Consider the following 23,652-nt stretch of genomic DNA (forward strand, 5'->3'; position numbering starts at 1 on the left):
CAGGTTTCCTCACGATGTTTTCCTTCACCGTAAAGCACGAGATGAATTATAATCACAAATTAAGCACATGAAAATTCAGTGGTGCTTGCCCGGGTTTGAACCCACGATCATCGGTTAAGATTCACGCGTTCTTACCACAGGGCCATCTCGGCTTTTTTTTTTTTTTTTTTTTTTTTTTTTTCTATATATTCATCGGTCATGATTTCAGTCAGTCATGTACATTAGCTATTTAAATTTTTATGTGTATATACATTTGAGACTATTGTTAATAACGCTTAATAAAGATTTACTTTTATACTATATATGTATGTATATACAATATAAGATAAACAAATTGTAAAGAAAGTTTTATCACAATCTTTTGCGTGAACGTTTAAATAAAAACAATACTTCAATATGAAATTAGTTATAGTATGTATTAAATATTATTACATAATTTTATTACATAGTTAGTATTTGAAATTTATAATAATTAATAAAAACTAAAAGTAAAAACTATTCTTGCTTGGCTATTATTAAAAATTCTTTGTACTGGAAATTGTAATACAAGCAGATAGTAAGCGAAACCCAATTAGAGAACGGAACGCGGAACGTGTGTTTGTTTGAAACAACTGATTCGTATATCCGCATACACATGAATGCAAAGTTACACCATTAAAAACTTAATAACCTAATATGATTTCAATAGTTCGAGTAATTTTCTTTCTCTAAATATGATAACAAAACTAATAGTTTCTAGTTTAGTGAGGCGAGCGATGCAGGTATAAACTTCCCTATGTCCTGTTCTATACCTCTGACAGCCTTTATGCAAAATTTGAAGATGATCGGCTTAGTAATTCTGACGTGAAAGCATAGCAAACAAACAATCTCACACACACATCTATAACATTAGTTAGGAAGTTAGGATGTCGTTTAAAGATATTAGAAAAGCAAAGGGAAGGTGGAAGGACGCTAAATTGTGATTATTCCTCCTTGCCTTTGCTTCTCATCCCCTCGCTGCTATTATGTGTCCTCTACAAACTTTTCTCAGAGTACTTTGTGCAACATGTAGCATTTTAAAGTTATAACTACATATGTGCAGTGCACTACGTTTTATTTTCATGCTTTATAAAATATGGCAGAAGTTTTAATTGCTCACAAATAACTTCGCGCATAACTTATTTATATACACAAACAGCAGTTATGGTATTCAAATACCTTTCTATTTTTTTTGTCAATATATATATTATTTATTTATTAAGGTAAAAATCACAAACATTATAAAAAAGGTGTTGCTTTTTATGTTTTACCTTAAAATGTTATAAATCATCAACATAAATATCATATAATTTAATTATGCAAGTCATGTTATGTAAGTTTTCCCAAACGACGTAAAATTAATTTCTTTTGTCTGCATTATACGTTAGCGAAGCTTTAAAACTATTCGTCCAGCAGTTCCAAGATTTATTTAAGGACAGAGATATTAACGGTGACAAAGGAAAATTACGAGCGTCAGTCTCAAGCTTGGTGATATTTCTCTAAGCAATGTTTACTTTGAATAGGATTACGTAGAATATTCTATACTGTTTTCATTATTTTGAAGTGTATCTAAACTATAAAAATGTTGTAGTGTATAAATTTAATAATAGATAATAAATGCTCTCAATTTTTTCCATCTAACAAACTTTTAATATCAAAGAAACAATATATTTTGCCATGCGACCCTTTCTTAACTATTCTATCTAAGACCGTGTTAACATAATGAATGTTCCGTTCGTCGTTTTAATGCATATAAAGCTGTCTAATAATCTATAGTTTTTTATACATTTATATTTCAATATGTGCCGTGTTAGAAACAAGTGAGACTAAAACTATACTTATTCATTCCAATTACAAATTTAAAAAACTAGGTATATGTGTTAATTATATTACTTTTATGTACTCGATATATACTTTTAACTCATTTGATATTTTTTATTGTGCATGATTCAACTATTTAGTATTAAATATAAAAAATACATTTACAAAAACTAATATTTAATATGAACAAAATATAAATTTACATTATCAATCAAGAAACTGTAAGCTATAATATTGTAAATGTTCTACAACAATCTGATCGTAGTCGTTGCGTGAATTCAAGATAACTTTATTATATATTTTTTATGATTACATAATGGCATTTACATAGTAATAATTATATAAATTGTTGTACTAACCTAATATCGTATAAATATAGACGATAAACATTTTCAATCAGACGCCCGCTGAAAACGAACTCAAAGCAAAACGGATAATTGATGAGAACGGGCGCGTCCTAGCGCAGGCGGTTCCATCCTTCCCCTTACGTGCCTTTTCGTTGAAACATGAGCCTATATTCAATCACATTTCAGGTCAACCGTTACGAATTCATCATTAAATATCGATTTTGGGTAAAAACCTTGAGAGAACATTTTTTTTAAGTTAACGTTTCAACATTCGACGATCAAAGTTTAATAAAAATATGATTGCTTCCAAGAAAATTTATCGATATATATATAATTATTCGGTTTTATTATAATTATTATTAACATTTCAATTTTCAATCTAATTTTCTTTTGCGAAATAAGCCGACACGACGACGGCAAAACAAATGCTTTTAGTAAATTAAAATACAAGAACATCATGTCCATCAACGTGCTATATCTAAAACGCATTTTATATAAAATAATGAAACATATCGTGTATGTATTGTCCTACTAATATAACAAAGAGGCAAACTGCCTCGTTAGTATAGGGACTATCTTCCCCTTAGGAGAGCGCCTCCGAGCTACGGACGGAACATTTCGAGAAAGGCCTCAGGTGCGTAATATTGGAACAATCGCGTAGTTTCTGCGATCCGATTCCCAGATAGAGATACAGGTTCAAACTCGGGCAAGCACCATATAAATGTTGTTTAGCGGCTGTTTAGTCAAACACTGATTTCGTTCTCTCCCTGGTTCTCTGGTTCTTTCTGGTTTTTAAATGGCCCATTTGCACATCTGCCTACCTATTACATAAAAAATGTGATTAATAAGTAGTGATTTTAGATATATTTGCATTAGAAGGTAACATTAGAAGCTAAGATTCAGAAAGTTAAGCCAGACCACTGTTATCTTTCGAAGATTTCCCCTGCGGCGAAAAAAAACCGCTACTATTAGTTGTCGAAGGTGCAATGGTTATATTATTGCTCTCCATGATGAGCCAAGTCGTATTCATAAGCAATGTTCAATGTACACAATAAATTTAGACATTCAAATTTTAACGAGAATGATTTAACACTTTGCCCTCAATCTCAGTTTAACATGCGAAACGTCGATGAATAGTAATGTATTAAAATGAGATAGTAAAACTAGTTTGAAGTGGGAGAGAAATATAGACGACCACAGTGAGGCTTTTACCCAACGCATAGTAACTTTGAACCATTTAGCAAATAACCCAAACTACTTCTCGTTTATGGATCTACTAAAAGTACGTACTTGTATATTTGATTAAAACTTCATTAATAGCGCTCTAGTAATTAAACGTGAGCAAATATTTTCATTTAGATTGTGATTGTGCGAGGCAGAAAGCTTTTAACGATATACGACGATACGTATCTTACGTTATGCAAGAAAAGTCGGCTCTTCCACATTGGAAAATAGGGTGGTAACATATGGCACACCTCGCATAGACTTTTCACTTCAAAGTTGAAAATGAAAATGACGAGAATGGAAATTTCTGAATATAGAAGATGTGTTTCGTAGCATGGTTACTGTTGGTGTATAAGACTGAGATAAAGATAAAGTTTAAACGTAAAACACAAAAATCTCTCTATCCAGAGAGTATATAAGAAAGAACAAATATGAATATTTTATATTTCACGTAAATTACTTCGTTTCTGACGTAATTAAACAACAGATTCATAAATAATATGCGTATTTTATATGAACGAATTAGTAACAAGATACGGACAACAGCGATCAATAAATACATACAGTGATGCCATGAAACGTCATCCGTTTTTAGATTTGGTGATAAAATAAATATTGTCTTCAATGAAATAACTTTTAAAGAGCAAAAGCTTTTACGAATGTTGATGCACTCTTTGTGAGATACGACTCACAATACTATTAATGCCTTGTTTTTTTATTGGTTTGACCGTAAATAATGTGTATTTTGTTTTTCAATGTTTATATTACTCTTCCAACAAAGTTTTTGATGTTTGGGAACATCTGCTCCATAAATCTGTACGACAGTTCACGGACTGCAAATTATATTTTCAAAGGGCCGCTTTAAATATAATCAAGTTTGCTAAATTTAGATAAGATTTGTATAAATTTATACATAAATTGTGTTTACTCCCAGATTTAACCCAAGATGAAATTATAATTGTATCATGTCTGTTCCTCTGTATTTAATATTTGTTTAACGCGTTTAAGTGTCTCAAATGAACGAATATTATTTTTAACTAAATAATATATACTATAAATAATTCTGTATTTAATGCCAGAAAACTTTAGCTAAATTACACAGTGTTAATAAAAATTGACTAAATTAATTAGTTTTTTAAATTAAATTAGTTTTGAGTGTATTCCGCCACGCTGTTATAATGTGGGTTGGTGGATACACATGTAACTGAATATAATCCGACACATGCAGGCTTCCTCACGATTTTTTACTTCACACACGATAAACATGATATAAAAATAAAAAGTTGGTGGTGTTTGCCATATTTCAAATAAGATCTCAAATCCAATGAGCCATCTCGTCTCTTTTTAAATAGTTATAAATTAAAATTTAAATATTATATTAGTTACAAGAAAATAAACCTATCTTACAGCTTACAGAGAGCTTACAAAACGTTGGAAAACTAAGATAAAGAAAATAAAAACACAATGTCCTTTTGTCTGCTCCTGATCCATCAGACCGTGTCTTGACAAAATGAACCTCTTTCTTTATTATTCTAAGTATACATTTGTGAAAGTATTTAATACGGTGTTTCCTTCTTCAGTGTATACTCTCAGCGGTCGTTACACGATATCTTAACACGAATTTCCAAAAATAGCACCACTATAGCTTACATTACGTTTTCCTTTTAAGACGACTTAAGTACAAATAATGTTACTGTCTGACTAACGCAAGGCAATTTTGTTTGATACGTGATTTCTTATTGAAAAAACCTAAAAACCTGGATAAAATATATTGAATATTGTTTCTTAATATGTAAGGAAAATGTGGACCAACGGAACATCAATCGAATATTTTTTTATTAAAGAAATAATTTCACTTGTTAGTGTGATTGATTCAATGCACTTTATTTAGTAATATTAAAGAAACAGCTCTCCCAAGAATAAAAACAATTAAGTAATAAAAAAAGGAATTTAAATATAGTGTTTGTTAACATTAAAACTATTATTCCATAAAAAACGTTATTAAATACTAAATAGGTGAATTGCTGTACGACCAGTTATTTAACAAACATTTGCGGTTGTCGTAATTCAATTATCTACAAATCGACTAATGTTTTGTATAACGCGGATTTAAATGCATTCAGAAAGATTGGTTTTAGTGCTCGACGTAATTGGAAAATGGTACCAAAACTATCGATTAGCAAATCGAAAACCTATGCTCTCAATTAAAATTTAACTCATTCGATGATTGTTCTGGAATTTATAGTAAAGTTGAGCTTGCATTAATACTAAAACGAATTTTATGCTATGCTCTCTTTGTCAATATATTGTTCTTTACTTTGTTACTATTTGTATTATGAGGTACCAGATATTGTTGTAATAATATAAAATTTTCTCAAGTAACATATATTACAATTATTTCTAGTGACGGTGAGGAAAACTTTAAGAAGGTAGAATTTGCTAAAGTTATTGAAAGCAATATTTATTGTATGTACGCTTACATAGATTATAAAATATTATAAAATTGTAACAACTATAATCGATATATAATAGGGCACTGCATTTGGATTTGACATTTAAATATAGCTGCCGTACTAGAGATAGATAATACGAATTTATATATCACGTTTTAAATTGACCAGAATAAATACGCTTTCAATTTTTATTTCAAAAGCGATGGAGACGTGATACGCAAACGGTACAATTTCACCAGTCTGTGTCGTTTTCCAGCGATATAAACTCAACATTTATACACGATTCACTTTTATTCACATTTGAATCGTGACAAAGTATTCAATACCTTTTGCAAGAACAAATTGTATTTACAAAGTGACATATTGGTCATCTAAAAATGTATTTAGAATGAGTAACACTAATAAATTTTATAGAAATTTCTATTATATTACATTAAATATAATAAATTATATTAAATAAATTATCATATAATGTTTATATATGTTTATAATGTTTGAAGCCGGGATAGCCTATTGGTTGGAACGCGTGAGTCTTGACCCGATGATCGTGGGTTCGAGCTCGGGCAAGTACCATTGAATTTTCATGTGCTAAATTGTGATTATAATTCATCTCGTGCTTGACGGTGAAGGAAAACATCGTGAGAAAACCTGCATGTGTCGAATTTCATTAAAATTCTGTCACGTGTGTATTCTACCAACCTGCATTGGAGCAGCGTGGCGGAACAAGCTCCAAACCTTCTCCTCAAAAGGGAGAGGAGGCCTTAGCCCAGCAGTGGCACATAAACAGGCTTTTACTGTACTGTATAATGTTTACTATTAGAAGAAAATATAGTAAAGTTTTATTTTTATATCAAAATGTCCATTACTGCTTATTAGTCTTAACCTCAGTCCTAACAAGTTTCTTGCATATAATTGATATTAATTAAAACGTTACTTCTTGTCAACGTCATATAACGTCGTTTTATTATAATTCGTTTAAAAGTTATATGGTTAATGGATTGTGATGTTTTTTTTTTTATAAAGTAACAATAATCAAGAACTAAAATAAGTATGAAATAATAGGTAAGCAACTGTAATGCCTTAAGTTTTTAAAAACAAACAGAAGGTACTCTTAATTTAATACCAGATAAACTTAAACTTAGTTTAACTTTTCTGACCTCGAATATTATAGAAATAAAACTTCTCGCAAGAGATGACATATGAATTTACCAAAGTTAAAGTTAGTTAATGTAGTGTTATTTATATGAATTTCGTAAGTACACTTCATAATCCTAATAACTTGCTAGCTTTTCGGATCGATCGATAGATCGACCTTCAATGTAAGCCCTAAGAGCAAAATTGCTCTCATTATCACTAAACTTCAGATACATGTCAATCATTGTTCGTTTAAGCGTTCCTTTGATGTCATGTGAAAAGTAGAAATATTAAAAATCAGTAATATTGTAATATTAACGGCTCGAAATATAATAATAATAATAAATAATGTCCTCCAGACCGATTTCGGCCACGGCGGCCAATCTCAAGAGAGATTAGCCACCTGCGCAGGAGATATTATAGTGCACAAGTGTGTGCGCAAACACAGGTGCACTTTCTACTCCCTAACTCTCATAATCGATGGGACGGCAATCTGACACGATCGGAAAGAGTTCAGGCGCAGGACCAACGCACCAGGACCAGGCATGGGAGTGTACACACTTCCAACTACCAGACTCCGGGCTGCTACTGAGAATTTTCTGACAGAAAAACCCAGTAACTTATTACTAGTCCGACTTGGGATTTGAACCTAAGACCTCGGAGTCTGCGGCCTTTCATATAGCCACCAATCCAACGATGCAGTCAACAGCTCAAAATATAATATTGAATACATTTTTCGATCTTAAATCTATTATTATTATACAATAAAATAATTATTATATAACCATTTGAATTAAGTACAGAATGTTTTCCCGGTTCATTAGGTAGAAAGAAAAAATCAAATTTTATTAATTTTGTTCACAATGAAAAATGCTACCTTAAAAGAAACAAGAAATTTATAAAGGAAACAATTTTTAAATAACTGTGAAAAAGCAAAATAAATACATAAACTATAAATTGGGATCGTTTTTATTTCCGGTTGAAAAAAATTAATCCAACCTGGAAGTTCGAATTGTACTGGTGGTAGGGCTTTGCGCAAGTTCGTCTGGGTAGGTACCACCCACTCATTAGGTATTATACTACAAAACAGCAGTTACTTGGTATTGTTGTGTTCCGGTTTAAAGGATGAGTAAGTCAGTGAAATTAAAGGCAGGTAAGTAGATAACATCTTAGTTCCCAAGGTTGGTGGCGCATTGACGATGTAAGCGTTGGTTAACATTTCTTACAATGTCAATGGGCGATGGTGACCACTTATCATAAGGTAACCTATATTATATAAAAAAGAATAAATATCATATTATGAGTTAATATTACAAGAATACGCCGTAGGTCATTTGTTTTTTTAGCTGACTTCAGAAATGATGGAGGTTATTGTTTCAAAGCAAGCCAAGGAAAACATGACGTATCTATGTGATGTATTTATTTCTAAACAGATTTGCTTTGCTTTGCTTTGGCAGGCTCCGAATTCATAAATAGCTGATGTGGGTATTGTAAATATTGAAATAACAAGTTAATTTTTGAAGTCCGTTATTATAATGATTATAGTAAATATGTTTAAACTTTTCATAGAAATGTTTCTAATAAAATAATATTTATTATAATTATGTGACGTGTTCATCTGTATGTACCCGAATTGTATAACTCAATAATTGCTTGTGGCTTGGTTTACTTAAGCCACGGTAGTCATTCTCAAGGCGAGTAATAAACTGCGCAGGACAAATTATACATCAGAATTGTACGCACAAACTATTCCTTCACTCTCATAATCTGATGGGTCGCAGGACCAACGCTTCCACATCATTTTCTATACATAAACGCTGTTGACTTCTAAATTCAGGACTGATTCTGAGGATTTCTTGACAATCTACCCTCTACTCTAAATTATCTTATAAAATCTGTTAGAGTAACGATTAAATTTGTAAGTATTTTTAATAAAGATATTATATTTATTTTTTTCAGAGTTACAAAAGTGTTATAATTTAATAAACAATTTTAATGATTTTTAAAAAACTCATTAGGTACTAATAGGCTCTTTCTTGTCTAATTCTCTTTAAGATTCGCTTATGTATTTGTACAGACAATAATTTAAAAATGAATAATTATAGTACATTTTTACTTTAATCTTGTATCAATTGCATAAAAAGCTTGAATATAATAAAAGTGTAGTTACTAAAACTTTGAAACTCATACAAAGACTTTGTTCAACATGTTTTTACTTTGTAAAGGTTTATTTTCATAACAAAAATAATATGTCTTTGAGAATAATATGTAACATATGTTGTATAATGAAATTTAAATTTAGTTTAGGTTTTACATTATTATATACAAAAATAAAGATTTGTTTAAAGTTTTTTAACAACTTTTTGAATGCGAATTTGGAATGATTTACAACTACGACAACATTTATTTTAATGGGCCGTCGAAATTCATCGTATTGAAAATAAATTTTAGAATTAGTTTTAATCAGCGGACAAACGTTAAGACACCTTCGTATCCCCTTAAACTTACAATATAATATCATATGATTGTAGTTGTAAAAAAATTATAGGATTATGGCAAACATAGCTCGGGTAAAGATTTAAACCGTATTTGAATAATTTAGACGTAACCGCCAGCTGCAGTACGTAGTATGTACACATATATACGTTTGTTAAATGCTAAATACAGATGATACGGTCATTGCGCCGGTTAAATCGAAATAACAGGCCGTTAATTGAAACTGGCGCCGATTGCACTGCGTATTATATGCAATCGAACTACTTCAATGAGACTGTGCATTGCACTCTAAGCTGTATAACGTATTTAATATTATTTTATTACACGATACGTCTCCTACTCGTCTACGTTCTTGACGTATGTGTGACTACATGTCACGGCATAATGTGTAATGCTTTAATGTATTCGTGTGCAAGTTGGGGCGTGTGATGTTTTAATTATTTATATTTGTTTTTGTTATTTAAATATGTATAACTTAAAAATTAACAAACAATATTTATTAATTAATGTTGTAAATTTAAAAATTATTTGAATGCCATATTTTAGTTTCCTATTTTAGTAATAAGACAGTATGCCTTTTCTCTTAAGTAAAAGGTTTGAAGCTTATTACAACACTTTATTCCAGTCTATCAGTTTATCGGGTTGATGGATACATATGAGGCAGAGTTATATCTGAGACCTGAAGGTTTTTCATGTGAAAAAAGAAGCATAATGTATAGAATATAACAAAAGACGATTTACGTGTCAAAATGTCTGACTATCAACGAAAAGTCTAAACGTTATAGAGCCTTGAATCTTACTTGTAGGAAATCATCGTTTCGTAATTTGATTTTACATTTTAATATTAAGTTACTCTTGAATCTTCAACTTCAGTCTTCAACTTCATTAAATTGAGCCGTTCAAACTTTCAATCATTTTAAAACACAAAGATAAATTACTATGATCCTATACTGGTACGTTTTTCACGTGTATAATAAATCATCATCCGTGCAGTGACGGAGAAAGAATACATTTCACTGCCCCTCTCTTTCCCATGGGTGTCGTAAGAGGCGACTAAGGGATATCTGAGCGACCATCTGCTCATCTGGTGGTAGGATGCTAACATCCGCCTGGCTTGTTACCACCGTACGCATGGTGAAAAACTCGTGAAGTGGCTTGCAGCCGCGTTTCGAGGTCAGCCAGCGTACAGCCAGAGCCCGAGCGAGTATTGCCGCGATGGGTGTTGGTCCGGTTGGAGACGGCTGTTGAACCAATGCCGGGGGAAACTGTATTGACCTGCCGGTCAGGGAGACCCGAAGAAACGGCTGTTCCGCTGGCCGCCCGTGGCATAGTACAGGGGCCCGAGCGTGCCTAACCAGCTCGTGAGGCTGCCCCACCAGGCCACGCATAATCTCGGGGTGGACCGTCGTGCCGGTTGGTGACCGGTAGGTGGGGTCCCGGCGGCCACTTCCGGGGGGGTTCGGGGGCCCTTCCGTCCGGCGGGTCAGTGTATTTTTCCTTTTGGCAACCACTTGGGGAAACACGCCTCCACACTTTGCCCATCCCTATCGTGGCAATACATCGCTCGCTTCACGTCTCTTTTCCATTTAATTTCTCCCAAATGGCGCAACAAAAAAGAAATAACGGTCGTACAGCGGTGCTCACCCCCACCATACCCTCGCTGTTTGAGGTCGAGTTCTCTAACATCCGAGGACTCCACACTAACCTCAACGCTGTCCACCACCATCTCGAGACAGCACGGCCAGCAATGTTGTTTCTCACGGAGACACAAATACTCCGTCCTGCCGATACCAGCTACCTTAATTATCCCGGCTACACGCTTGAAGAATCCTTCAAAGCGAAAGCCGGAGCATGCTTGTTCGTCAGGACGGATGTTTGCTGTCACCGACTGCGCTGCTTGGAGGACCCCTCCTTCTCCATGTTGGTGGTACGTGTGGACCTGGTTCGTCAGAGCCGAGTCTACGTGTGCCTCTACAGATCCCACAATGGTGACTTGGAGACAAGCCGATTATTTGACCATCTTAGTCGGGTGGCAGATGCTGCGCAAGAGCAATTTCCTAACGCGGAATTGGTGTTTTTGGGGGACTTTAATGCTCACCACGAATCCTGGTTGAAATCCCTCAAAACTGACCATGCTGGAAGGACTGCTCATGCTTTTGCTCTCACACATGACTTGACCCAACTGGTTGATCAGCCCACCAGGATCCCAGACATTGATGGGCAAGCACCTTCTCTACTGGACCTTCTGCTGACTTCACACCCGGTGGAATATCAGGTTGTGGTTCAGGCTCCTCTTGGCTCTTCGGATCACAGCCTTATTTCTACCAGAGTGCCACAGGCCAAGCTGCCGCCACTAGCGGTATGCATACGTCGCGTTTGGCACTATAAGTCGGCGGATTGGGACGGTATGCGCGATTACTATGCGTCGGTCCCTTGGAAGGAACGTTGCTTCAGTGGGAATGAACCGACAGCTAGTGCCGCTGCTGTTGCTGGCGAGATCATGCTGGGAATGGAATACTACATTCCTAGCTCAGATCTCGTCAGTAGGAGTACGCGTAACCGTTGGTTCACTCGTGAATGTGCCGATGCTGTATCAGCTAAGCAGGCGGCATATCGCAAGTGGATCAACGGCTGCATTAGCGGGGCATCTAACATTGACTCACTGAAAGCAAACTATAATAAAAATTCCAAGTCCTGTAGAAAGGCATACACGAGAGCGGATGCACAGCGCATTGTACAGATTGGTCATGACCTTGTTTCGCATCCTAGGGGCTCCCGTAGCTTCTGGCGTCTGACCAAGTCTGTGCAAAACAACTTCTGCCAACCTTCGCTGCCACCGCTCAGAAATCCGGACGGATCGCTAGCTCACAGTCCGCAAGAGCAAGCTGATCTCCTGGCTAAACTCTTTGCCGACAATTCCGTCATCGATGATTGTAGTGCACTGCCACCTACAATACCTGCATGTGGCCATACGATGCCTGACATTAAAATCAGGCAACGTGATGTGCGTGCGGAGCTGCAATCACTTGATGTACGGAAAGCTAGCGGTCCCGATGGAATACCAGCCATAGTGCTGAAGAAGTGCGCAGCGGAGCTGTCTCCTGTGTTAACGCGCCTGTTCCAACTTTCTCTCTCTTCGGGAAGTGTGCCGGAGGCTTGGAGAAGAGCTAATGTGCAAGCGGTTCCCAAAAAAGGGGATCGGTCTGACCCGGCAAATTATCGGCCAATAGCTATCACCTCAGTACTTTGTAAGGTGATGGAACGGATTTTAAACAACCAACTGATCCATTACCTAGAAGATCACTGTCTAATTAATGATCGTCAGTACGGTTTTCGACCAAAACGGTCCACAGGTGATCTTCTAGCGTACGTAACACACCTCTGGGGTGAAGCTATCGACAAGCATGGAGAATCGTTGGCTGTCAGCCTCGATATTTCCAAGGCTTTCGACAGGGTCTGGCACAGAAGTCTTCTCTCCAAGCTACCGGCATATGGTCTGCCTGCTCAGCTATGCACCTGGATTGCCAGCTTCCTACACAAGCGTAGCCTTCGTGTTTTAGTAGATGGTTGCGCTTCACAATTCTATGTAGTGAATGCTGGGGTCCCCCAGGGATCTGTGCTATCTCCCACACTCTTTCTTTTGCATATCAATGATATGCTCTCCCTTGGGAACATACATTGCTATGCAGATGATAGTACAGTGCATGGTGGATACCACGGACGCGCAGTGGCTGGGCGGGCGGAAACTGAGGAGAGGCGGGAGAATCTTGTCATTGAACTCGATAGGACGTTAGATCTCATCGCCAAATGGGGCTCTGATAATCTTGTTGAGTTTAATGCCAAGAAAACACAGGTATGCGCTCTCACGGCGAAAAAGTCAACATTTTCCCCTCTTCCCTCCCTCTGTGGTACTCCGCTGGTGATGCAAAGCAAAATCGCCATGCTGGGGATTGACGTTCGCTGCGACCTTAGTCCAAGGGATTACATCGAGGCTGTTATAAAAACAGCTTCACGGAAACTCGGAGTTCTGAACAAGGTGCGGCGCTTCTTCACGCCACAACAACTGTGCCTGCTGTACAAAACACAGGTACGGTCTTGCGTGGAATATTGCTCGCACCTTTGGGATGGCTCCGCTAAGTACCTACTTGAGGCCTTGGACCGGTTGCAGCGACGTGCCGTACGCATTATTGGCGACGTAAAGGTCACAAACACCCTTGAACCTTTACAATTGCGTCGTGAGATAGCAGCACTGAGCGCTTTCTATCGACTGTATCACGGCGAGTGCTCTGAGGAATTATTCTCTCTAATTCCTGCTTCCCTTCCTTCTTAAGTCCACGCGGGCTGGTTCTCGATGTGACCGCCTAACTGTGACATCAATTCCATCGCGAACAAAGAAATTTAGCAACTCCTTTCTTTGTCGCACTTCCAAAAAATGGAATTCCTTACCAGCTCACGTATTCCCCTCCTCTTACAACCCGGGTTCCTTCAAACGAGGCGTGAAGAGGCATCTTGCGGGCCGGCAAGGCGAAGGCGGCTAGTGCAGAACGTTTTTCCCGTCTGTACTGGCCGTCGTCGCATTTGGACTCTACTACCACTTACCATCAGGTGGAGTAGAGTCATTTGCCCTCCCGGCGATAAAAAAAAAAAAAAAAAAAAAAAAAAAAAAAAAAAAAAAAAAAAAAAAAAAAAAAAAAAAAAAAATAATTATCAATTTCCTGTGTAGAATAGCGCTGAAATTCTAAATTTTTTTCAGACATGAATTTTTTAATCCCCCGTGTCGTTGCAAGGTATAACTTAGAAATGATGGTAGAAATCTTATATAATGCATATATAAATATACAAAGCTATTTTCTCAACGTTAATTATCAATTTAGCAGTTATGTAGCTCTATAATTGGTTTCAATATTGAAAGTGCTTGCAATTAGGAAATTGGTTTCGACGGGTCTCTCATAAAAAGTGTGAAATAAGAACGCATAACATTTTTATCGCAGAGCCGTATAATTAATAAAAATATTATTATTTAAATTATGTACAAAAATATATTGTTGAGGAAAAGTATGACTGAAATGGTACATAGGCATAATGCCGTTCCTTAACGATAATTTCGTTCTTTTTTTGAATCCGCTTATATCCTTCTAAAATGAAGCCGAAGTATCAATCTTCCCTTTCAACAGATTTGCGATTGAGCTTAAGAAAAAATATTATTTCTTTTCAAAAGAGCCGCACCCTCGCCATCGCTTGACAGGGAACGCCCTATTTATTATAAAGGTTGTAGGACAGCGTAGACTGGTTCGTGGCAATTTGTACTAGAAATTTCTTGATAAAAACAAGTTAATCAGTTAAACTTTTATACTGTTTTTTGTGTTAGAACTTTTGGTTAATAGTATCAACGTAAGATAAGCTATAACGATGTCACTCGTAGAGCTGCAGTTTTACAGAACTTAAGCTCATGGTGACTGAATATATTTCATTGATCTAAAAAAATATCTTAGATTATTTCGAGAAAGAGAAAAGTAGGATTACGTAATTTCATACAAGGCTTAGTAAAATATTTCCATTTTGTATTTAATTAAAATATTAATTAAATTTTGTATTCACATAAAATTGTGTCTCACAAAAGCATATAGGTTTTTTATCTTCAAAACATTAAAAATGTTAAATTTTAATTGTAAATTAAAATATGAATAGCTCTTAAGCGTACTCTTAATATTATTTATTATGACTTTACATGGATATTTTGACTTGCAAGTTGGTTTCACTATTGCCTGTGTAAAAAAGTCTTCATGGTATTATTTTTTGAAAATGTATCCTGAAAACCGTGGGCTCAAGTCCCGGCAATCTTAATAGTTTCATGTCTTCTTCTTCTCTTCGCTATCTTATGTTGCGTTTATTTAGTACTCGGCGGTAAAGGAACATAAGCTCCAAGCCTTGTACTGAGCCCTTACATAAGCATACAAATAAACTATATATTCGCTAATGAACATGTTAAAAACTATCGAACGGTTTATAATACGGTTTTCACGAATGGACAGAGTGATTCACAAGAAAGGTTAGGGTATATAATATTCGTTGAAAAAACATGCTCGCTTAACTGCCATGCGCCGCGTTAACCAATATATATTTATTTGACTGCCTCGTTGGTCTAGTGGCTTGATGTAAGGCCGCAGACCCGAAGGTCCTGGGTTCAATTCCCAGGTCGGGCCAATAAAAAGTTATTGTGTTTTTCTATTAGAAAATTCTCAGTAGCAGCCCGGAGTCTGGAAGTTGGAAGTGTGTACATTCCCGTGCCTCGGAAAGCACGTAAAGCCGTTGGTCCTGCGCCTGAACTCTTTCCGGTCGTGTCGGATTGCCGTCCCATGGGATTATGAGAGTGAGGGAATAGAGAGCGCACCTGTGTTTGCGCACACACTTGTGCACTATAATATCTCCTGCGTAGTTAGCTAAGCTCTCTTGAGATTGGCCGCCGTGGTGAAATCGGTCTGGAGGACACTATTTATATAAATATTGGTAGCTAGTAATTTTATATTTTACATATTATTTACAAAAACATCAGTCGAATAACTGTCACTGAGTAGAAATATCAATATATTAGCTTATTATATTTTATTGGAGATCAAAGAACAGTTTCAATCACTCCAAGGTTTTGGTCCAATTAATTGTGAGATTTTTGAATATGTATCCAGTCAGACGTCATAGTTTGACTTCCAAGATCACGTGACACAAAATATAAAATCCTTGTCAAAGCTTATTTTTTAATATTATAATATTTTTAAGCCTATGTTTTTTATTTTAATTATTATAGTATGAATATCATTAGAGATATATCTAAAACAACTATGAAACAAATAAATTATAAGCCCTAGAATTAGCATGAATAACTTCAGTATCTTGAATCCAGTCGTATGTTTGAATTAAATATCGGATCTCCAATTAATTTGCAAGAACTTCCTTTTATAGACTCACTAGAACTTCAAATAAAGAGCCATTGGTTCTCGTGTTTTCTTTAGAGAACTTTGTTAAATTATTTCATAAAGTGCTTACCGTTACGGCTTTAGATATTAAAGTTGATAAATTAGTTTTCATCTACTTATTTGTACAGGTGCTGAGTAATTAAGCACTGTTATTTTTATTAACTTTTTAGATTGATTATTTATCTGTGAATACCAGCCTAAATATAATAAACAATAATAATAAAAGGGTAATTTTTAATTATATTGTAATGTTATACAAATCTACACCTAACGTAATTGTAATTTGTTCTTTTTTACAAAATATTAGTGTACGTAAGTACATATTTAATGTAAAACAAAGTAAGTAGGTGTAACACATGTATGTAATGTTTCGTAATGATATGAGCAAGTTTTATGAGAACATACGTATGTACATACAATGCTAATCCACAAAAATGTTTGCTATTTGAACCCAGACTGCTGCTTTATCAAAAATATTACCTTTTCTGTACTCATACTTTTACCTATAAAAAGGAAGTTATATGCAAAATGCAATCCAAGTCGATTCTTGTACTTGAAGTTTATATGAAAACTTAAAGAAATCATATTCGTTGATATTGGTCTAGACTCACGTGTGCCATCGAAGCGTGTGGCGATGGTATCGAGGAATGTGTTCTGGGGCGCGAGCAGCCCCTTGCGCACCGGCATCACCCCGCGCCGCGCGCTTTGCGCTTACCGCCCTCCACCTGCAATGATAATATAGCCTAAGCAAACACCCGTAACATATCGTTCTTATTCAAACATAACGTCGTGTAGTGAACCAAAGGGCCAAATATTCGTGAATTTTGACTTGAAAGTACCTTATTTTGCATGTATATCGCTTTGATATGCTTATTAGTTTTTAAAATACAAAATTTGTCGTAGAAATTTATTCTACGACTAAAATACAAAATTTGTCATAGAAATTTATTCTACGACTAATTTTGTATTTTAACAAGTAAGCATAATATTTTAATATATTAAGAACGTAATATTTTTAAACACTGCTTTAATAAATATTTGAATAAATTAGCAACACAAAATATTTATTAAATTAAAAGTTTTCATTATTAAATGATTCATTATAATATATATGTATTAATGTTAGAATCCTTGCTTATATCTAAATAAGTTTTGCATTTCATAAATTCAGTAAAGGGATTTTGAATTGTTAAGCTGCGTGGAGAATGCCAACGATTATTTTCCTTGCATACATTTAAGTCAAGAAGTAATAAGTACAATTAAATAGGTATATTTCATCCATCATGTGGAGGAATGTTATTAATAATTATTTATAATGTAATGATCTTACTTATTGATGTGCGTTAAATATTGAAATAATAATTAATGCTTAATCCCACTTAATAGCGTAATAAATACGAAAGTCGACTATAATCTTAGTTATAAGTATAAAACTAGCCAAGTCAGACTAGCCAAGCTTCAATATATTATCCTAAATTACGAGAAGAAAAGATATTTTAAGTTGTTATAAAATATTTTATGTTATAAATAAATTTCAGGACTGACCATTGAACTTGGCACCCATTTAGATCTCAATTCTTTTGTCGTTGAAGTCAATAACCACGGCATATATCATAATATTGAACTTGGCTCTCATTTCACATTTGTGTTTTTGATGGGTTCGTATTATTACAACCTACAATCGTAGCTTTTCATAAACTATATATAAAGATGGAGCTGATAAATAAAATTCCCAGTTAGATATTTTTAATTTTATATAGTAGATACTACATTTATTAGACGTATAAATGTTAATGTAAACTTAAAATATTTTGTTTATAGAATAGGAATGGACAGGACAATGGGCCACCTGATGGTAAGTGGTGTCCACCGCCCATAGACATTGGCATTGATGAGAAATGCAAAGAAATATTAAACATCGCTTACATCGCCAATGCGCCACCAACCTTGGATACTAAGATGTTATGTCCTTTGTGCCTGTTATTATTTTGGTTTACTCACCCTTCAAGCTGGAACACATACATTACAAAGTACTGCTGTTTTGCGATAGAAAATCTGATGAGTGCGTGGTACCCACCCAGACGGGATTGCACATAGCCCTACCACCAGTAAGTAACAATTAATAATATATGAAAAAAGAGCGTATAATTTAGATTTAAGATAAAAAGCTGGTAATTTTTAGTAAGAGAATATATTAAATGAAATACGTAAGAATTAATATCTCATAAAGATTTGATAAAATAATAATAAACAGCGGTTAGTACTCAGCATCTGCGTTTTCATTAGCCTTCTCTATAAATCTTCCTGTGTAATTAAAGCTCTATTTGAGTTGACCCATAAACTGAGGCGCAAGAATATGCCTGCAGCCTTTCTAGCTTCTCGTAAACTTTTTATGTTTCATAAATGCGCAGGTTATAAATATGAATTAATGTGTTTTTGAGGTACGTCCTTTTGCCATATTCTTTCCGATGTATTTGATCGTAGGAAAGCTGCTACCATTAAGCTCGACTATAAATCTATCAACGATGTTAGTAGAATATCCCAAACAAGGGTAAACGAAATGGTATTTATTTTGATATATTATGTTATTTTCTTAGAGTCTACGCGCTATTAATATATTATATATTGTTTATATATACACGTTTTTAATATATTATATATTGTTTATATGTTATATATTTCGTATTGTATCTACTAACTGTTGAGCAATTGTTAGAATGAGACTCGATCGTCTTACAATATTTTTGATACGAATAATGTCCTTGAGACGTTATTATTTAACGCTTTTGAAGGCATTATTTGTCTATCATAAGATAGCTGCTAAGTTTTTAATATTCACTTACGTAACGATCATATATATAAGCACACACATACATGAAAGTTACAAAGATCTTCGAAACAACAAAGAGATACGAAATGGGACCTTAAAAACCAGGAGAATTTAAATTTGGACTTAAAATAACTTTCAAACAGTGCGTTAACGCTATATTAAAGCGAACACGGAGATTGAATACAGCTATAAGAAAAATTAAATTTCTCAGTCTTATGTATAAAATTTTGTCGTAGACTAATTAAAACTTTATTTAATTAGTCTTATATAACAATGCACGACAATAAATACAGTAGAAATGGAATTCCATTAATTAGTTACAAAATAATATGTTGCTGAAGATCCTAAAATTTGCTGAATGAAATTTTCATAAAATTTCTTAACTTAACTATTTTGATTAAGTTATTTATATGCAGTTTAAACTACGGATTTACGGAATTTATTTCATTAAAGTCAGCACCAGCGTGCAATAAAAATCGCATAAACTAAGATTCGGGATCATTTTGATTAACATCGTTTTTGCTCAAGTATTTTATTGGGTACTCAGTACAAAACTGTAATTGACAATTTTTAGCTTTAAAATAAATTAATATTAACGTAGGAGCTCGTATGAAAATATTTAAGCTTAATCTAACACCATCAAGCTCGGGTTGGCTGCGATGTATTGTTTTTATTACACAGTATAAGATTAATGATAAATACAAATTAAATACATAGAAAGCCAGTGGTGTTTGTGCGGAGTTGAACCCACGATTTTTGCGATCCACACGCTTAGTGCAACATATTATTATACTTTTAAATATAAATATTATATATATAAATATATTAAATGTTTCATTTAACTATGCTTCAAGTATATTTTGAAAATAACAGTCATCATCATCAGCCGAAAGACGTCCACTGCTGGACAAAGGCCTCCCCCAAGGATTTCCACGTTGGCCGATCTTGCACTGCCCGCATCCAACGGCTTCCCGCGACTCGTTCTAAGTCGTCGGTCCACCTTGTAGGGGGCCTGCCCACGCTGCGTCTTCCGGTTCGTGGTCGCCACTCGAGAACCTTTCTGCCCCAGCGGCCGTCGGTTCTGCGAGCAATGTGCCCCGCCCACTGCCACTTCAATTTAGCAATTCTTCGGGCTATGTCGGTTACTTTGGTTCGCCTGCGGATTTCATCATTTCTGATTCGATCTCGCAGAGAAACTCCGAGCATAGCCCTCTCCATTGCCCTTTGAGTGACCTTGAGCCTTCTTATGAGGCCCATTGTGAGCGACCACGTCTCTGATCCATAAGTCATCACTGGCAACACACACTGGTCGAAGACTTTCGACTTGAGACACTGCGGTATTTGGGATGAGAAGATATCGTGTAGCTTCCCGAACGCTGCCCAGCCGAGTTGAATTCGACGATTGACCTCTTTCTCGAAGTTGGACCCACCTAGTTGGATGGTCTGACCTAGGTAGACATAGTTGTCTACAACTTCGAGTGCAGAATTTCCAACCTTGACTTGAGTGGGTGCAACATGGATGTTCGACATGATTTTCGTCTTGTCCATGTTCATTTTTAGACCCACTTGTTGGGAAACCCTGCTGAGGTCATCGAGCATAGTGCCGAGGTCTTCCAAGGTCTCAGCCATAATTACAATGTCATCGGCAAATCGAAGATGAGTGATGTACTCGCCGTTAATATTGATGCCAAGTCCGTTCCAGTCCAGAAGCTTGAAAACATCTTCCAATGCAGCGGTAAACAGTTTCGGAGATATCACGTCTCCCTGTCTTACACCTCTCTGCAGTTGGATAGGTTTTGAGTTCTGATCCTGGAGTCGGATCGACATGGTGGCGTTCTCGTACAAGCACTTTAACACCGTGATATACCGATAATCAATTTGGCACCTTTTGAAGAGAATTCAGCACGGCCCAGGTTTCGATCGAATCAAAGGCTTTCTCATAGTCCACAAACGCTAAGCAAAGTGGCTGGTTATACTCCTCAGTCTTCTGTATAACTTGCCGCAGCGTATGTATGTGGTCTATGGTGCTAAAGACTTTCCGGAATCCGGCTTGTTCGGGTGGCTGGAAGTCGTCAAGCCTTTGCTCGAGATGATTCGTAATGACTCTCGAAAACAACTTGTAAACATGACTCAGCAGTGAGATGGGCCTGTAATTCTTCAGAAGGGTTTTATCACCCTTCTTAAAGAAAAGTACCACCACACTTCTGTGCCATGCTTTTGGCGTTTGACCTTTGGCAATGACGGAGTTAAAAAGCCTCTGAAGAGCCCTGAGGATCGGTGTACCACCCGCCTTCAGAAGCTCGGCTGTAATACCATCATCACCAGGTGCCTTGTTGTTTTTGAGTTGTCCGAGAGCCATTTTAATCTCGAAAAGACTGACGTCCTGAAAATCTTCAGTGTAGTGTCGGGTTAGTCTTGCTCTGGGATCTGCAGCATGACTACTGACAGGTGATTGAGCTGTCGTGTACAGCTGACCGTAGAACTTCTCAACCTCTTCCAACAGCTCAGATCTTGACGTGACTATTCTGCCATCCTCAGTTTTCAGCCTTGTCAGTTGACTCTGACCAACAGACAGATCTCTGGCGAACACTTTAGAGCCTTTGTTCCGCTCGATGGCCTCTTTAATGCGCATTGTATTAAATTGGCGAGTGTCGCGAGTTAGAGACTTTGAAATCTGTCTGTTGATCAGCCGATAGCCGGCAGCATCAGCTGGGGACGTCAGAATCATTTTCCGTCTTTCCTCCATAAGCCGTAGGGTAGAGGCAGAGATCTTTTTGGTTCCTTTTGTACGGCTGGTCTTGAAGGTCTTAGACCCAGCCGTACGGACAGTTTCCACAAGCCTGTCGTTGTATGTGTCCACTTCCTCGCAGTCTGCTAGGCAATCGAATCGGTTTTGGAGTTCGAGCTGAAAGGCTTCGGGATTTCGGATTTGAAGAGGTGATGGTCGGAGCGTAGACTTCATCAGTCGGGACCTCTGGAGTTTAACATTGATATTTAACGAGCCTCTTACGAGTCTGTGATCGCTCCCAGTTTTGACTGCATTGATCACGGAGACGTCATTAAATATTTGTCTTCTCGTCGACAAGATGAAGTCTATCTCATTCTTGGTTTACCCATCAGGGCTTACCCAGGTCCATTTACGCTGACCTGGCTTCTTGAAAAAGGAGTTCATCATAAAGAGTCCCTCCTTCTCCATAAAGTCGGCCAACATCTGGCCCCGAGGGTTGCGGTCTCCAATTCCATGAGGTCCCACCTTTAACTCATCACCGAATCGTTTGCCCAGCTTCGCGTTGAAGTCCCCCATTACAACAGTGAAATGAGTCTTGTTGGTATGTATGGCTTTAGATAAATCCTCATACATGACCTCAACCTCATCGTCGGAGTGTGTCGAAGTCGGCGCGTATACCTGTATGACCTTCAAAGAATACCGCTTGGTGATTCTGAGTATAAGGTACGCCACCCTAGCCGACACGCTCTCGATTTTCACAACGTTGTTAACGAGGTACTTGTGGACTATGAACCCGACACCACCTTGAGACAGTTGATCGCCCTCTCGGAAATAGAGAAGGTTACCGGATTTCAGAATCATCGTATCCTCCCCCTGTCTTCGGACTTCGGATAATCCGACATAATCCCAGTGTAACCTGCTCAATTCTTCCTCCAGTTCGATGATCTTCTCGTCGGTCCGCAGTGTACGCGTGTTATATGTTGCCAGGGCCAGAGGTCGTCGGTGTTGGTAACACGAAATCTGCCGGGGATTCTTAGCACCCCCTGCCCCGCCGTTACCACAGCTGTTACCAAGGCTAGGAATAGCAGGGCTGCCGGGGAATAGGGGCCGTGGTTTAGTTGCGCGAATCATGAGGGGATATGCCATGCCAATGGCGATCGCAGTAAGTTAGTCATAGTACTCAGAGAGACGCTGCTGCCCGTTCTCTGGTGTATATTCCCTCGGGTCGACTTCTACGCCCCCCACGGGATGAGATGGGGTGGTGATATTCGTCGCCGTCACCACACGGCACAAAAAAAAAAACAGTGTCTATATTGAAAAAATAATTCATGTCATTGCGGGGTTTTCTGTTACTTAGTTTTATTTACAAAACCCTGAATACAAAACGTATAATAACAACGATTTTACGTAGCGAACAAAGTATATACTTAAAACTTTTAGCTGCTTGCGGACACAATAGTTTATTATACTTATCGGAAGTATTAGGACAACATTTATAATTTAAACGTAGGAAAATAGCGTACCTACTTTATTATTCCAAAGCTTTTTACAAGTAGAAAATTGACTATTATTTTACAACGGAGTAAGCATATATATGAAGCGCTTTAATGGTGGTATTTCATGTTACACC

The 23,652-nt window shown here is 36.5% G+C and overlaps 1 protein-coding gene across 1 annotated transcript in view; it reads right to left on the bottom strand.

Annotated features, from left to right (window-relative positions):
• Positions 1-23,652, bottom strand: part of LOC126769952 (potassium voltage-gated channel subfamily H member 8-like) — an 83,642-nt gene that overhangs the window by 18,203 nt on the left and 41,787 nt on the right. The window contains exon 2 of the mRNA XM_050488987.1: positions 17,076-17,189. Within this exon, the coding sequence (XP_050344944.1) occupies positions 17,076-17,151 (76 nt within the window). The 5' untranslated portion in view covers positions 17,152-17,189. The remainder of the gene's footprint in view (positions 1-17,075; positions 17,190-23,652) is intronic.

The sequence above is a fragment of the Nymphalis io genome, chromosome 8 (genome assembly GCF_905147045.1).
Source record: "Nymphalis io chromosome 8, ilAglIoxx1.1, whole genome shotgun sequence".
Classification (NCBI taxonomy): Eukaryota; Metazoa; Arthropoda; class Insecta; order Lepidoptera; family Nymphalidae; genus Nymphalis; species Nymphalis io.